The sequence below is a fragment of the Chamaea fasciata genome, unplaced genomic scaffold (assembly GCF_029207755.1).
Source record: "Chamaea fasciata isolate MVZ Bird 193981 ecotype frontalis unplaced genomic scaffold, bChaFas1.0.hap1 SCAF_11, whole genome shotgun sequence".
In the NCBI taxonomy this organism is placed as follows: Eukaryota; Metazoa; Chordata; class Aves; order Passeriformes; family Sylviidae; genus Chamaea; species Chamaea fasciata.
In genome coordinates, this window is record NW_027094096.1 from 19,972,345 (window position 1) to 19,988,113 (window position 15,769).

At 39.1% G+C, this 15,769-nt stretch overlaps 1 protein-coding gene across 5 annotated transcripts in view; it reads right to left on the reverse strand.

Moving 5' to 3' along the window:
- Positions 1 to 102: 102 nt before the first annotated feature.
- The window catches only part of PIK3CA (phosphatidylinositol-4,5-bisphosphate 3-kinase catalytic subunit alpha), a 38,277-nt gene continuing 22,610 nt past the window's right edge, over positions 103 to 15,769 (reverse strand). For all 5 annotated transcript variants that reach the window (XM_066193576.1, XM_066193574.1, XM_066193575.1 and 2 more), the window contains 15 exons: positions 14,232 to 14,337; positions 13,019 to 13,171; positions 12,780 to 12,914; positions 11,043 to 11,167; positions 10,600 to 10,681; positions 9,954 to 10,118; positions 9,299 to 9,402; positions 8,437 to 8,608; positions 8,001 to 8,107; positions 7,370 to 7,491; positions 6,762 to 6,840; positions 5,794 to 5,964; positions 5,440 to 5,557; positions 5,118 to 5,269; positions 103 to 3,935 (listed from right to left, as the gene is read on the reverse strand). In XM_066193576.1, coding sequence (XP_066049673.1) covers positions 3,665 to 3,935; positions 5,118 to 5,269; positions 5,440 to 5,557; positions 5,794 to 5,964; positions 6,762 to 6,840; positions 7,370 to 7,491; positions 8,001 to 8,107; positions 8,437 to 8,608; positions 9,299 to 9,402; positions 9,954 to 10,118; positions 10,600 to 10,681; positions 11,043 to 11,167; positions 12,780 to 12,914; positions 13,019 to 13,171; positions 14,232 to 14,337 — 2,062 coding nt within the window. In that variant the 3' untranslated portion in view covers positions 103 to 3,664. The remainder of the gene's footprint in view (positions 3,936 to 5,117; positions 5,270 to 5,439; positions 5,558 to 5,793; positions 5,965 to 6,761; positions 6,841 to 7,369; positions 7,492 to 8,000; positions 8,108 to 8,436; positions 8,609 to 9,298; positions 9,403 to 9,953; positions 10,119 to 10,599; positions 10,682 to 11,042; positions 11,168 to 12,779; positions 12,915 to 13,018; positions 13,172 to 14,231; positions 14,338 to 15,769) is intronic.

Here is a 15,769-nt window from a genome sequence, read left to right on the forward strand (position 1 = left end):
GAGAAAAGGATTGTTGTTTTCTGTGAAACACTGGCAGAATGTTTTTCAAATGCCCATCCTGGTTATGCAAAGAACTGGTTAAAGCCCAGGATCTTCTCCTACTTTTTAAAAAATCTGTTGAAAGGCTACAATTACTCTGAACTGTATTATGTCTGTACCACTCTGAAGTTTCCTTTCTTTTACTATTTGATTCTCATAATAACTGCTACAGCTTATGCACAATATTTAATTGCAGTAGCTTCTGGAAACAGAGCCTGACTCCTCATACCTCTCTGTCTGGGCAAAAAGGGTGCAGAATACTGTGCTTGAACTGAAAGACATTTATAGTCATATTTACAGAAGGGCTAGGAAGGGGCAAAGTACAAACAAATTTGGCCTCATAACATCTGATAAATTTGAGTTAATCTTTTCACCCAGGCTGGAAAAGGCTGACCATTTCTTGCATAAACGAGGTAAAGCATTGTTTCAACACCAGATAAATATGGATAATATAGCACCTAATGTGATGTCTGTGCAATAGTTTTACTCAGTTAAATTAATAATTATAGCCAACAGGGTTTCAGATTTTGTGAACTAAACTTAAACTGAAACTAACCAATTTTAAGAGCTAAACCATTATTGTGTGTTGACTGCAAAGTAATAGATACAGGGTAGCTTTACTCTAGAAAGTACAACCAAGCTTAGCTGGAGTTAAAATATTCATACGAACAAAAAGGAATATGTAACAGTCAATAAACAGAGCAATGGGATGTCTGTTGGACTACTCCAAAATATTTCAGAGAGCTAAGGAAATAAAACTTCACATTTCCCATAGTATTCTCGGAGCTTCTGTAGTTTTCACAAAACCAGGTTTCCCCCCACAACATCAAGTATCCGTGAGTGCAGTAATCAGCTGCAGGATCCCGACTTTGAAAGTGTCTTGAAACACCAAAGCCTTGGCTTTACAATCCCCGAAGTCTTTCATAACGTACTTGATTGCACATTTTTAATATATTACAATTTGCTAAATGAAGCCAACCACTCATTACCTCATCAGTACAGCCTGCACAAAGTACAGTTTATTTATATGCTTATATTCTAATCTAACACCAACTGTCAGCATATTTTATATTACACGTGGTATTGCACTTTCTGAGTGGCACCTCGGTGCGTGTTTGCAAGTGAACAAGCTGAACCCCCAAAAACCCCAAACCTCTGAAATTCAAGTGCTGCCAATCTAGCAAGTTTAAAATGTCAGGGTGAACGTCACCCGCAGAACTATTATGGGCTTCATTAACTTAAAAAAAACCTGTTTAGGAATTAGAAAAACAGTCCTACCTGAAGTTGTGCATAAGGGCAATCTGAAATCCTCGGTACTCTGAACAGTTTCAAAACATGGTGCCAATTTCATTGATTGCACACATTGTAATTGTGATAAAGGACAAGAACTAGATTTACAAATATATATTACACACACGCACAAAACAGACAAAGCTATAAAATGTTTGGTAACTCCACATGCTTCGAGCTAGCCAACATATCTGTCTGCTGAACTGCTAATTATTGATCATATTGAAAATCTAAATTGCTATTTCTGATGTATCTTACTGGATTCAACAACCACTTCCAAGGGAGGAAGAAAGAGGAGAAATGGTAGACCCAAATTTTGAGGGTTTAAATGAGCATTCTTGGAATAGCCAGCATATCGCTTCAGTAATGTGAAGAGTGATTCCCAAAAATTTTCAGAGACTTAGGCCAAGTTCACCTCTGGCTTTGGTGGGTATATTCCCACTACTTCACTGGTACTTGTGTCCTCTTTCACTAGGGCTGAATTTGGTCCTAGGAGTATGTCTGGTCACCTTCAGTGACGTTAATGAAAACGGGAGTCTTGGACAGATAGAACTGGGTTGCAAAATTAAGAGAGTTAATATTGGACAAATCATGTAAATAAAGAATATATATTAATAATAGTTCCTATTATATAAATAGCCTTTATAAAAAAATAATCTTTCAATAATTTTAATAACTCACCTTTCTTTAGGTTCTGGAAAACATGTATGAAAAAAATCTATTCAGTTCAAGTTAGATTAAAGCAAACCTAAGATGAACACTACAGCTCTCTGTTGCACTAAACCCAATTCTGACCATTCAATTTCCAGGTTAGTCAGTTTTTGGGGATGATAGGGAGTTTCTTTGTGAAAGTATGAATTGCACACCTTGAAATACTGAGCAGAAGAAACACCATACTGAGTGGGCCTATTTCCTACTGCTTTCAGAAACTGTGCAGATGACGGACCCAGAAATCGAAGGGCCACCCAAATCCCAAAAATGTTCATGCCTCTGAGCACATTTAAAAGGCACTGTCCTCTCACTATTGTTTTTAGATCTTTGAGCTTCAAAATCCTTCCCTTTAAACTATGCTGCATTTAAGTATTTGCTTTCACTTGAGTTCTCTTTCCATTCTTCACAATCCAGCATAGTCTACCTGCTGTACCAGATCTAAGGTAAGACGTGATGGACTCTTACGTTCGCACAAGCACTGTTTTCTTTTTCCTTCTAATTTATCCTATCAAATGAGAAAAGGAAGCATTCTTCCAAGTTTACCTTTTTGAGCCTACAGCATAACACGAATCATCGAATCATAGAATGTGCTGAGTTGGAAGAGACCTACAAGGATCATTGAGTCCAACTCCTGGCCCTGCACAGGACACCCCAGGAACCACACGTTTCTGAGAGCCTTGCCCGAACACTCCTTGAACTCTGTCAGGCTTGGGGCTGTGACCACCTTCCTGGGCAGCCTGTTCAGGGTCCAGCCACCCTCTGAGTGAAAAACCTTTTCTTAATATCCAGCCTAAACCTCCCCTGACTCAGCTCCATGCCATTCCCTCAGGTCCTGTCACCGGCCACCAGAGAGAAGAGATCGGTACCTGCCCCTCCACTTCCCCTCGTGAAGAAGCTGCAGAGCCCGATGAGGTCTGAGCTCAGTCTCCTCTTCTCCAGCTGAACAGACCAAGTGACCCCAGCTGCTCCTCATACGGCTTCCCCTCCAGACCCTTCACCATCCTCGTGGCCCTCCTTTGGACACTCTCTAATAGCTTAATTTTTTTTTTTTAGACTGTGGCACCCAAAACTGCCCACAATATTCATGGTGAGGCTGCCCATGTGCCAAGCAGAGTGGCCAATCCCCTCCCTTGTCCAGCTGGCAATGCTGTGCCTGATGCCCCCAGGGCAGGGTTGGCCCTCCTGGCTGCAGGGCATTGCTGGCTCATGTTCAACTTGCCATCAACCAGGACCCCCAGGTCCTTTCTGCAGCTGCTGTCCAGCCTCTCCTTCCCCAGTCCATACAAACAACCAGGATTGCCCCATTGCAGGTACAGAATCTGGCACTTGCCCTTGTTAAACTTCATACACTTGGTGATTGCCCATCTCTCTAATTTGTCGAGGTCCCTGCACACATCGTACTAAAGCTTAAGTTTTGAAGTTTATAATTTTAGTGCTATCTGAAACCCTGCTTTACATTATTTTCCAACAGTTGTCTGAACAATTCGTTTCTTTTCTTGCCATAAATTCTAATGTTGTTCATGGTTTGTGCAATTCCTATGCAACCAGTCTTTGCTGCTAACGGGTATTAACAGTGCAGTACCCACAAAGTGGGGTATCAGTTCTTGTTTTCTTTGCTGTCAGTTCAGTTCAAAGCGTGTTGCTTTATTGTGTGGAAGATCCAGTCCATTTTAGTTGTCCAGCCACCATGGTGAGCATCATTCATTTGCTTCATGAAGTACTCAAGAGCCTCCTGCTCAGTTTTGTCCAATGCAAGGGTCTTTCGAATGTAAGCAATATCATCAAAGGACTGCAGTTCTGGCATTCCTGAGCCAAGCATCATGGAGAAAAGATTGATGAAGAGGTTGGCATGCTGCCGAATTGCTAGGTAAGCCTTATAGCACATCTCCTGAAACCTACAAGAGACCAGGGGAAAAAAGCTCAGTGCATGTCTCTGCTGAATGCATATTACTGCTTCAGCTCCAAAATGGTTTTACAGGTAACCAGACAGTAAAAATGTGAACAGTCTTAGTCTAGTAAGAACACCATAATGTAGCTGAGAAGATGCATTCATTTTCCTACTTAGTTTATCTTCATTTGTGTAAGGATTAATAGTAGTCAGACTAACACAACATCCAAAGACAGGCTTTCTAGCCTTAAACCCCATCTGCAATACATACAACTGTTCAACACGAATTTATGTGAGCTCACAGGGCCATTTTTGTCACTGCTACTGACATTTCAGATTTCAGAAGATATTTCCTGACACTGTGCTAAAATCAGTGCTTCCCTGGCTATCTTCAGAGTTGGATTTCTCCTGCAGTTTTACACGGGCAGCAGCTGTTGGTCCTTAGGTACTCTGAAGAATGTGCTGAAAACAGGGGCATTCCCTGTATCACACTGGATAAGCAATACCCAGGTTAAGGGAAAAAATGCAAAGAAAGCTTCACTGCAGTGTTCAGACTGACAGTATAATTCAAAATCTGTCTTCCACTGCCATCAACATAATGAAATTAAGATTAAAATTGAAACCTCTCAAAGACTGGATTGCTGGAAAGAGATATTAAGAATGACTACAGCAACAGATTTATTTCTTTACTGTTATTATTTTAAAGGTCTTGCTCAGCAGGTTCTGGCCATTGCCACAAACTACACAGGCCAGCTGAAGAGCTGGTATCAGAGCAGCTATAGGAGAGACAAGTATGGCTGAATGACCAGCAAGGCTCTGATGCACACAACACCCAACTGAGAATTAAAGAATTCTCAGTAGCTGCAGTCCTGCCATCTCAAGAGGATTTTAAGTGTAAAGTCAAAGAATTTTCAGGTGTTTGAAAAATTACCATCTTTATCCACATCTATGCTGATCCTGCAAATCTCAAGTGAGATTTCATGGACCAAAGGTCATGTAAGTGCTAGGATTACCCACTGACTTACAAGTGGATGGCTAGCCTACAACTGAAGAATTAGAACCTACCCACTGCAAGTCAATTGGAATACTACTGTTCACTTAAAAGGTCTAATGATTAAAGGTCACCAGTAGTAAAGCACATATTAGGTACAAAACACTGTGGAGGTTAAATGCTTCAAAGCAAGCTCACCTTTCAAACTCCCTCGTTTTGGTACATTCTTGGGCTCCTTTACTAATCACTATTAAGAAGTCTTGTGTTAAGACAAATGGCACACGCTCTCTTTTGTAACCAAATTTTTTCTTCTTGTGATCGAGGAAGTGCCCAAAGTCAATGTGAAACAGCTTGGAAAGACAGAAAGGTATTTTAAGATTAATAATTCCTTGTTTAAATGAAGTTACAGTAAAATTGATCATTTACTTATAGTTCTGATAGAATTTTTTTTTCCCCCAAAACAAACTCATACCAAAGTGAGGATGACCTTAGGGTATGATTTAAGAAAAACATCTCTTACTTGTCCATCATCTTTGACCATGATGTTACTGTTGTGGCGATCACCAATGCCCAGGATAAAGGTGGCAACACAGTAGCCAGCACAAGAACGTGTAAACAGGTCAATAGCTGCATCATACCTATTCCAAGAAAAAAGGAGACACTTTCCTCAGATATTCTAATAACACAGAAGTGCACATTTTTCTTTAGCAAAAGAGCTACCAGGCAAACAAGGACAGGTAAAAAAGAAAACAAAACCAAAACCAGATGGACATAATCATTGACATAATCTCCCACTTGATGAACTTTAGCTCTCTTGACGTTTCCATCAGAAAGAAGCATATGGCCAAGAAAAACAGGTGACAGGGAATCTCACATGTCTCCTTTGTTCTTGTCCTTGAGCCACTGGTGCAATGTATGGCTGTTGAACTGCAGTGCTCCTTTTAAACCTCCTTTGCACTGAATCTGCATGATGGTGTGAGAGCTCCTCACGACCTCAATGAGTCCCACACAGTCACCAATGGACAAACAGCCATAAGGCAACATCCTGAAAGACAAAGGTTCATCAAAGGTTTTTCTTCCTTTATAGAGAATGGCGGCGACAGGTGGGAGAGGATGTATTTTTGCAGATTCCTGGCTACTCTTTAAGACATGGGGAACTGTAACCATTCTGCAAACCATTCTTGGACAAAGGCTTAGTTCTGCCACTCATTACAGTGACCCATGAGAGAGAACACAGACCAACAGGTCTTTTTGTCTAGATAAGGAAATGAAAACTGGGAGTTTCTAGACAGTGCACAGGCAGCTCCTTTGTTCCCACCCAAAAATGTACCGCACAGCAAACACAAATTTGAAGGTGCAACCTGTCTGGGATCAGTTTTCCAGAAGCAGAACATTTATCCTGAATGCCCTGCAGAAGCTGCTGCACCCACAGACTGTCTGGAGGTGGAGAAGCTCACACAGACTGGGCAATATCTACTGTGTGGACTGAAGTGAAGATATCAACTACAAAGAGTCACTGCTCAGCAGAGCTGAGGGTTTGGCACCTCGTTCAAAGCCAAACCTACACACAATCACTTGGCCACAGCATGGCCACTTTCCTTGTACATAGCTCACTCAGACCCACTTGAATGAGAATTAAGTATTTTACAAGTATGATCTTATGTTTATAAAATCAGTGGTTTAGTTAACTGAAAAAATTAAATGTTGTTCTAACATGCACAAAAATGGCTATTTATAGCTTTTCATTTATAACTCTTGGGAAAACAGAAGCAATCTCTGGGAACAAACCAATGCCAAAACCATTAAGATCAGCATTACTTGGGAATGACCTCGAATGCTTACCGAAGATCAAGACCCTGATTTTGCCAGATGTTTTCCATAATTCGAATTATCTGAAGTGTCAGCATGTCCTGACGCAGGTCTGAAATAGTCAAATACATTCAATTTTCAGATTTTGTAACATCAGAACCGTTGGTTAGGTCTTACTTTCCTTTCCCCCCAAAACTATGTCTAAATATATCTAAAGATAATGAGGTTTGCATAGTTTAGTGCAGGTTTTGTTCCCTCAGTAGAGAAAAGCAGGTTTTAAATAGTAAAAAATTAATATAAACTTGTGGTGGTGATTATAAAAACATACACTAAAACCAGGACAATGGAATCACAGATTACACATCTTTTTTATCTTGAAGACATGCACAAGTAAAAAGAACAAATATTAAATAGTATCATGTTCCACCTTGACAGACTGAGCATTTCAGAACATATAAAATTTGTATTTGACTGAGAGAAATACTTATTTGTCTATGCTTAATTTTTCTGGAAAAAAAAATAGCTTTGCTCAGCTGATTTTTTTTTTAATTTATGTAATTTATAAGCTTATAAAACATTAAATAAAAGGTTAGGAAAATAAACAGGTATGTAGCTTTTGAATTACACTTATTTCTTCTTACCATCTCCATTTTTAAATATTATCTCATTGTTCTGAAATAACAACTCAGACATAATATCTGGGTTTTCCCAGTTCAACCACAGCGGCCTTTTTGCAGATGACATTATCCTGCACTCCTCAAGCCTAAAAGAGATAAGATTTCTATGAAATAGGCATGATTTGATTCATATACCATGTTTCTCTAATACTGCTAAGTTTTCCCTAAGTTTTGGTCAAACTCTGAACTAGCACCAAATTCAAGATGCAAAGATAACTGACAATCCACCATTTTCACTTTCAGACTCAAACTTAAATTAGTAAGTGCTATGTGAACCATTTGCTAAGACAACAAAAGAGTTGTATTTTAAGGGAATATTGTAAATATTCCTTTGGAAATATGAGCCCCTGACAACTGGAAAAACGACTGCAGTTCCTGGCACTTTAAAGGAACAACTAAAGGTCACGTTGTTCCCTGATCTGTTAAACCATTAGATTGAAATGACTCTACTCTTTATGGATTACTCTGCTACAAATTCTATTCAGTGCACTTTGAAGATACTGACATTTACTAAGTCAACCTCAACACTGTTATTGTTACCATTATTAAACATTTGCCTAAGTATCTAGACAAACTTCAAAACTGGATACAATACCGAAGGTTTCCCAGTTGATGTGCAGGATTAAGAGGAGAGATAAAACCTTGCAAGGCATCCATGAAATCTGGCCGTCTCATTTGTTCAACAAGAAACTTCATCTGTACCTGATAAATAAACACATTCAGGTCTTGAGAAGGGTATTTATACATAAATGAAGGTATCAGATTTTAGCTTTGGTTTTCAAGCATGGTTTTGCACAGGTCTAATGTGAGTACAGCTCAGCTACATATTAACAAATTGAGACATTTAACTTTAGTCCTATTGCCTTGAGAGCTGGACAATGGCATTGCACAGAAAATACTGCAGCTCCCCAGAAAACATACCACCTACTGAAATTAGCGTTAACGCTTCCCTCAATGATCAAACAGAACTGTTCTAAGTAATTCCTGTGATTCAACAGCAGCAGTTTTAGTGAAAGGACAGCTTTTGATACCTTCTGGGTCTCATCCTTTTTTTCTTGCTTGAGAATATCTGTGAGGTTAATCAACTTCTCCATGGCCTCCACCTGCCTGCTCAGGTGCTTCAGGTACATTCCACAGGCTCGACAGTAGGACTCCAGAAGTAACCCAAACCTCTGACTGACAGTTTTGTTGTGCATTTCAGACCTACACAGGGAGGAAGAACACTTACAGCTTAGAGACAAGACCACTTAGAGGTGCCAAAAATGAAGCTGTACTTGTGACATCTTCATACAGTCCTAAAATACATCCCCTCAAACAATCCTCTCCCTTATCCTTGATGACACCAAGGCAAGTAGAAAACTGAGAGCACAACAAAGATGCCTTGCTTCTATTTCCGTGTCTGATTACACCAGCTTAGAACAGAATTTTTAGGTGACCTCTAGCTACAACCCAGTATGTCGCAGAATGAGCTATCAAGCTCTTAATAAGGAAGTAAAAATAAAGTTTTTTAATAGTGTTTTTCAAAGCTTTACCTTGTTGAATTGGGTGGCTTTCTTTAGGTCTCATACATTTGTAAAGTTTTTCTGGAAAAACTGACAGGGCATCAGGCAGCTAACAATATGGGAGGCTTTCAGCAGTCTGATTATTTAGAATAATCATCATTAGACAGAAAGAAGAGCAAATTTAAATACTATTAAGTAGCTTTTGAAACTGCAAGGCATGATTTTTATCACCAAACTATGTATTCAAACTCTTAACCAATATAACCCAATCTTTATTTTAAGTGGTAATACTTTTCTAAGAAAGGACATTTAGTATGTCGAACCTTTAGAACAACTAATTGTTTACAGTTAACAGGAAGCCCACCACCCCTTGACATGACAATAAGCTTACTTTAAATGCCAAAAGAAGAAGTGTCCTATCCTTTGATTGGTCAGTGCCTTCTTGAGTAAAAATCTCACAAGCTGATTATCTAAATACTGCTCATATTTCAGAACCTAGTTAAGGATAAAGAGAAGATGTTAAAAAATCAGATGCAGTTATTATTTCTATGAACAATATACAGACTAAAGGCAGTTAAACAAAAAGCCATGTATGTTTTGAATTATTTTTTCTGGAATAACTGATCTTGGTATTAATATTTGCATGTGTTAGGCTCTGAACAATAAATGCCAACTGTGCACTGGCTGCCTCTATTTCAGGAATTTACCATCTGATGCTTGCTTTACTGTTACCAAATATTTTAGCCTTAATTTGCTCAAAATTTTGAGAAGATGCTTCTGCTCATCCTTTCCCATATGTTAGGACAGCTGAAATAGCTGCCTGTTCCAGTTGGTGAAACAGTTTTGCATCTCTGCAGAATTCTGACATTTAGTACCAACAAGCAAAACCACAGCACTCCAGAAAAACTAACATGTCATCTCCTCCTAAATAATCCACAAAGCAAATGCACTTTTGATGACCACTTTTTCACAGCAACTAAACTTTTAAGCCTCTGTGATTATTGAATATACACAAGACAACAAACATGCCAACATATGTTCAGTACCTGTACCAGCTGGATTAGGTACTGAGACAATTTGTCATCTGTCAGGGACTTCTCCAGACACCGAACTGCAAAAGCTCGCACCATTGGGTCTGGGTAATTGCAGTCCAGGAGCTCCATGGCTTGCTCTGGTTTGATTGAGGGCCAATCCTTCACCAAACAGTACATCTGTGGGCAACAAGGACAAGCACATTAAACCTTTGCACTGGTTGGGAAGAAGCTGTAACACACAGCCATTAGAGAAGGCAGTGTCAAGCAAAACTACATCTGAGGAGAAGCTGTTTGCTTGCTGGTCCTCTCAATCAACAATCTGGCATTAGTTGACAGTTGACTTTGTTGTTTTATCCACTCTAAAAAGAATGAAAACAAAACCTCACATTTAACTGTAATTGACATTTAACTGTAATTGACAAGTTGGCAAAGTAAGAGGTATTCAAGTAATGCCAGCAAGAGGAAATCTTAAGACCAGACTGAGCTAAAGAACAAGAACTATGGACCAGAGACGCCTGTCAATCATAGTGGCAAGTCCAACTACTCCTTCAATGTATCATGCACACATAATATGTCTTCATATTCCAGAAGTTTTCTCTAAAATAGCATATTTTAAAGGTTCGTTAAAACCTAACACTTCTTCAGTGCTTTATGTTACCTGAGCTACTTCATCTCTAGAATTCCACTTGACAGACAAAAGTAATTTGGGCAGAATTTCTGGAGTATTCACACAATAGTGTCTGCAAAAGAGGAAAAAGTTTCATGTACAAAACAACACTTTCGCTTTGATAACCATCAACTATGCCCCCACAGCCTTGCACCTTTTCCTTCCTTTGTCACCAAAGTGCTGTCAGGATCCATCCATGCAGATAAAAACCACAGTAATAAGGAAAATGGGAACTCATTCAACAACTTACTTTTCTCCACAGGACTATAACCAAACCACATGATGCAGAATGCTTTACAAGCCTTGTCTAAAACACCAACTCCTCAGCATGGAAGAAAGGGGAGCAAAACCCATGACAAATTTCAAATGAATGGGCTGAAATTTGATTATGCCAAGAAGGCTTTTCCTTTGGTTTGGTTTTCGATTTGCAGTACCTGTGTCTCCAGAGGAAGTCCTTCTCTTGCTCAGTGATTTCAGACAAGGGGTCTCGGGTACAAATGGCTCGCAGTTGCTCCTTGTCACTCTCTGTTAATTCACTATCCCGAGCTATTCTGTTACTCTGCAGAGACAGTGGCACATTAGCCCTCCACGCAACTCCTTCTATTGCCAAACCACACACATGAAATGCAGTATTTTAACAGCACAGCAACCACTACAGCCTATGCAATACTGCCTTGTTGTATCCCCTTGTTATAACTGAGAGATTAAAATTTAGAAAGAAGATGAAAGACTACGCCTTTGGTGTCTACAACTGCTTTTAGTCACTGCTGGCACAAGAAGAGGTACGTTTCAACTAAATCAGCTGTGTGGAGAAATAGCAGCAGTTGACATCTGATAAAAGACACAATGCAGCACAAAGTGAGGCTGGTCATTTCTGACCCCACCTTGAGATTGCTGAAGGCTGCTGAAAGGAGTGAAAAGGATTCAAAAGCAGAACATGGGGAATGAAAACAGGTAAATAAGGGGTAGAATGCTGTAGGAAAGCCCAACTAACAGGAAGATGGAAAATACTAAATCACAATTAGTGTAAGACATTCCCCACAGAGCACAGTAAAGAGAACTGCTACAAACAGAAATTACCTACGTTGTCAGTGAAGTGAGTTTATCCTCCTAACCATTTTTCCTTTGTGCCAAATGGAACAAAACAATGAGATGAGAGGACAGAAACCCAGGTAAGAGGCTGGGGAATGCTATTTACCAAGAAGACAACTGTCCTTAATCATTTTTTAAGAGCCCTGCTCAGTCAGCATAAACAGCAGAAATGCTACTCTGTGATGGACATCCTGCTGAGTATCAAGAGAAATGGAATGCCCACAACCTGTTGCTCAGGATACACTGGCACAGGACTGCTACAAATACCCCCAGAAGTTCCAATCTGGAAGCTCCTGCCCCCTCTGTGCTCTCTGGCACAGCCCAACTCCCATCACAGAGCTCCTCTTCACACAGACCATGGAGATCTCTTGGGCAAACCCAAGGCTTTGAACCAGCCTCCAGCAGAAAATGTAAAACACACCAACCAATTCCACAGCCATGGCTTTAAATAAAGAGCATTTTTAGCTTTACTGCTTTTCTGTTTTTACTTCCTTTCATCATCCAAAAAAAGTGCTTTGAAGAAAGCTCCAAACCTCACCAAAAAGCCAATTGTAATGCACAAGTTCTGTTTGTGGAAAAAGTGAGATAAAGGACTACACCCATGTGTATGTCCATCAATTCCCTTAAAATTCCCTGTGCTTGTGGCCATAACCAGACCATAAAACGGACAGGAAAGAGTTCTAAGCACCTTTGGGTTACTCAGGAAAGCCTAACTAGAGACACAAAACTGCAACAAAGAAAAACAGTATCATTGAGGAGAATTGCAACTTTGGAAAAGTTAAACTAAGCAGCTTAACACCTGAATTAGTGATACAAAAATGTCAAAAACACAGCAAAACAGTTTCTTTTTGGAGTGTTTTGGTTGGTCAGTGAAGCATTAGGTCACTTCACTGGTCATATAAGAAAGGATAATATATTGCCCATTTTACCAAACGCACAACAAAAATTTGATTTCTTGATTTTACAGTAAATGAGGATGTAAAAAAAGAAGTTTTGTCACTGACACACTGAGTAAAATAAAGTAGTAAATGATAGTTTAATATTTGAACGGCTAATCCTGGAGGGGGAGTTTGCCTTACCTGCCCTGCGTAGCTGTAGTTGAATCCCAGTTCCCGTGAAATTGTCCAGTTTGCATGTTCTTCAATCACTGTCATATCTGGAAACTTTACAGGGTTGCTAAACCAATCAAATTCCAGCTCCAAGCATGGAGTTTCCTAGGCCAAGGGAATTAAAGTTACTTTTGCTGCTGAACGATAGCAACCGGAACACAGCATATTTTGAAAATGTACTCTTAAGGGGGAAGCTGGCATGCAAATACCTTATTTGGATTTGATCCAGTAACACCAATAGGATTCAACAAATCCTCCAGCCCATGAGGTACTGCCCAAAGATTCAAAGCCATTTTCCCAGATACCAGAGTGTCTGTGTAATCGAACATGTTTATATTTCCCCAAGCCAATGGACAGTGCTCCTTAAAGAGATTAAAATATCATTTTTTCGGTGTCATCTATGGATTACTGCAGAGCGAGTCAGGAGAAACAACATTTTCAACCCAGATCAAGTTGTTACATTCCCAGATTAGCAGAAAGCAAGTTGTGGAAGGTGTACCATGTTTTTCTATGAATGGCTGTCATGACAGTCCTTTAACAAAATGATACTAAAAGAATTCTAAACACATGCACATATCTTCCTCACACCAGAATAAGTCAGGATGATAGAGAAGGTTTTTCTGACAAAGAGATTTTTTACCGAGTACTGTAGTGACAGAAGAAGGGGCAGCATTTTTAAACTTGAGGCTAATATTTTTAGATTGGACAAAAGAAATACGGTTTTTTATGATAAGGGTAGTCAGACACTGGCACAGGCTGCCCCGTTCCTGTAAGTATTCAAGGCCAAGTTGGATGGGGCTTGGAACAACCTGGGCTAGTGGGAGGGGGGTGGAACTGGATGGTATTTAAGGATCCCTTCTAACCCAAATCATTCTGTAAGGTTCACAGACCTGCTCATAGACAAACACCCTATATATTAACTTTGACACACACTCAAACTCACAGTGTAAGGATGCTGCTGCCTAAAAATTAAATGTTGCATGTAGATTCTTAAAAATTACTATTTGAGGTCTTGCATTAAATGCTAAAGGAATACAAAATTTCTTTACTTGAAAATTCAACTCTAAAGGTACAACTAGTACTTTAAAATTAAATGTCCTTTAAAAATAAATAGGTTAGTAACATGGGTTTTGAAAATTAATTTTAAAAGCACCTCTACCTCAAAACACTAACAGTGGTCTTTGTGTCTGGCAGTGAGCACAGGCATGATTTACAGTGCTGAACTGACAAGCTTTTTTCTGTGTTGTTTAATTTCCCAACACAAAAAAATCCCCCAAGAAAAGAAACACCCCTATTTTAATCAGATTCAAATCAAACATTGCACTGAGACTCATTGCCAGGACAGCATTTACCAAATATCTTCCCAAACTTGATTTAAGTAGCTTTGGCTCACAAGTGCAATAAATCCCTGAGGTATTTTACCTCCTTAGCACCCTTCCGGCCTTTGACAGAGCAGATGGAGAGGCAGAGGCGAGCAGCCCGTGGGAGATCAGGAATGTACATGTCATACAACAGCCATTCATTCCATCTGCAAGATCCAAAAGGCAGAATTTAGATCAGGTTAAAGGAGACATCATTCACTCAACCAAAAGGCATCTGTTATATTCCTAAACTGTATTTGCATACAGAGCACACTTCCTTACTGAAAAAGGGTCCCTATTCAAGCATTTGACCACATTCACTGTTTTTGGGAATGGAAACTTCCCCAGTAGCATTTTAACCCCAACACTGTTTAAAAAGCTATGTTAAGTTCAATTCCTGCAACCTAAAGATAATGGATTTGCATATATGCTACACTGATGTAAGGTTTAGCTTGTGAAACCGTTTTCCCTTCAGGGGAAAAAGGCAACTGGAAAAAAGAGCTTTCAAAACCAAACTAAACTTGAACTGTCGGAACATAAAAAGATGTCTGCAAGATGGGAATAGAATGTAGAAATCCAAAGCAATATTCCTAAGTCAAATATTTTTCTATTTACTGTAGTTATAATAGCACAGATTGGTTCTACAGGAATAGTTTGATTTTGTTTTCATGAACTTCTCTAAGCAGAATTTAGCTCTCAGTTGGTAGAGCTGTGCTTTTGAAGAGGAACTTCTGATCCAGTTTCTTCCCCTAAGCAGATTGTCATACAGAATTTTCTCAGTTGAAAGAGACGGCAGCTTCCAAGGACAGCATTAATTTTTCAATGTATCTGTAGCTACTGAAAGCAATTTTACAAAGAAATAGCTGTGAAAGCCCTTCTCAAAGAATAAAGAAATGGGCAGATAAACTTTAATTCACTTTTCTTATGTGTTCATTTCATATAATACAGATCTGTGTGACCATATCCATGATTTCAAGGCATAACCTTCACCACCTTTCCAAGATTTTCTCTCTAAAATAGTTTAAACTATCAGCTCAAGTACAGCAGTATTCGGGGCAACTCAGGAAGAGAGCCTATTTTTCACCAGCTATGTATATTATTAGTCCTTTAATTATAAAACCTAATCATATTCATAGAAAATGTACAGATAAAAGTAAGAGTTTTAAAAATTATTATTTAAGACACAAAGTCAGAAAATGCAAGCAAAAGAATTACTTCTGTACACATCTAATCTTAGCACGTGCTGAAATTTCACACCTCTTCATTTGTCAAAGTTATGAGAACAGGTAGCTAAAAGATTATCCCTAATGTTTATGTATGCTCATATAAAACTTTGTTTTGCACTTGTAAGTTCACGTGATTAATCTTTTCCAGGTAATATTGATGGTTTGTCAAACATCCTGAAAATATATTCTATACTATACTACTATGTGCAAGACAAAATGCTTATGTTTGAATTAAATTTGTGCTATTTTTATATATAGGGTTATGTAATATATTTTTGGAAAACTTAAGGTAAAGGATTTCAGGCAAGGAGCTCTACCTGAGTAATGGCTAAGCTGAGCCTTTACTCCTTCAGTGCTATCATTTATGATGCCC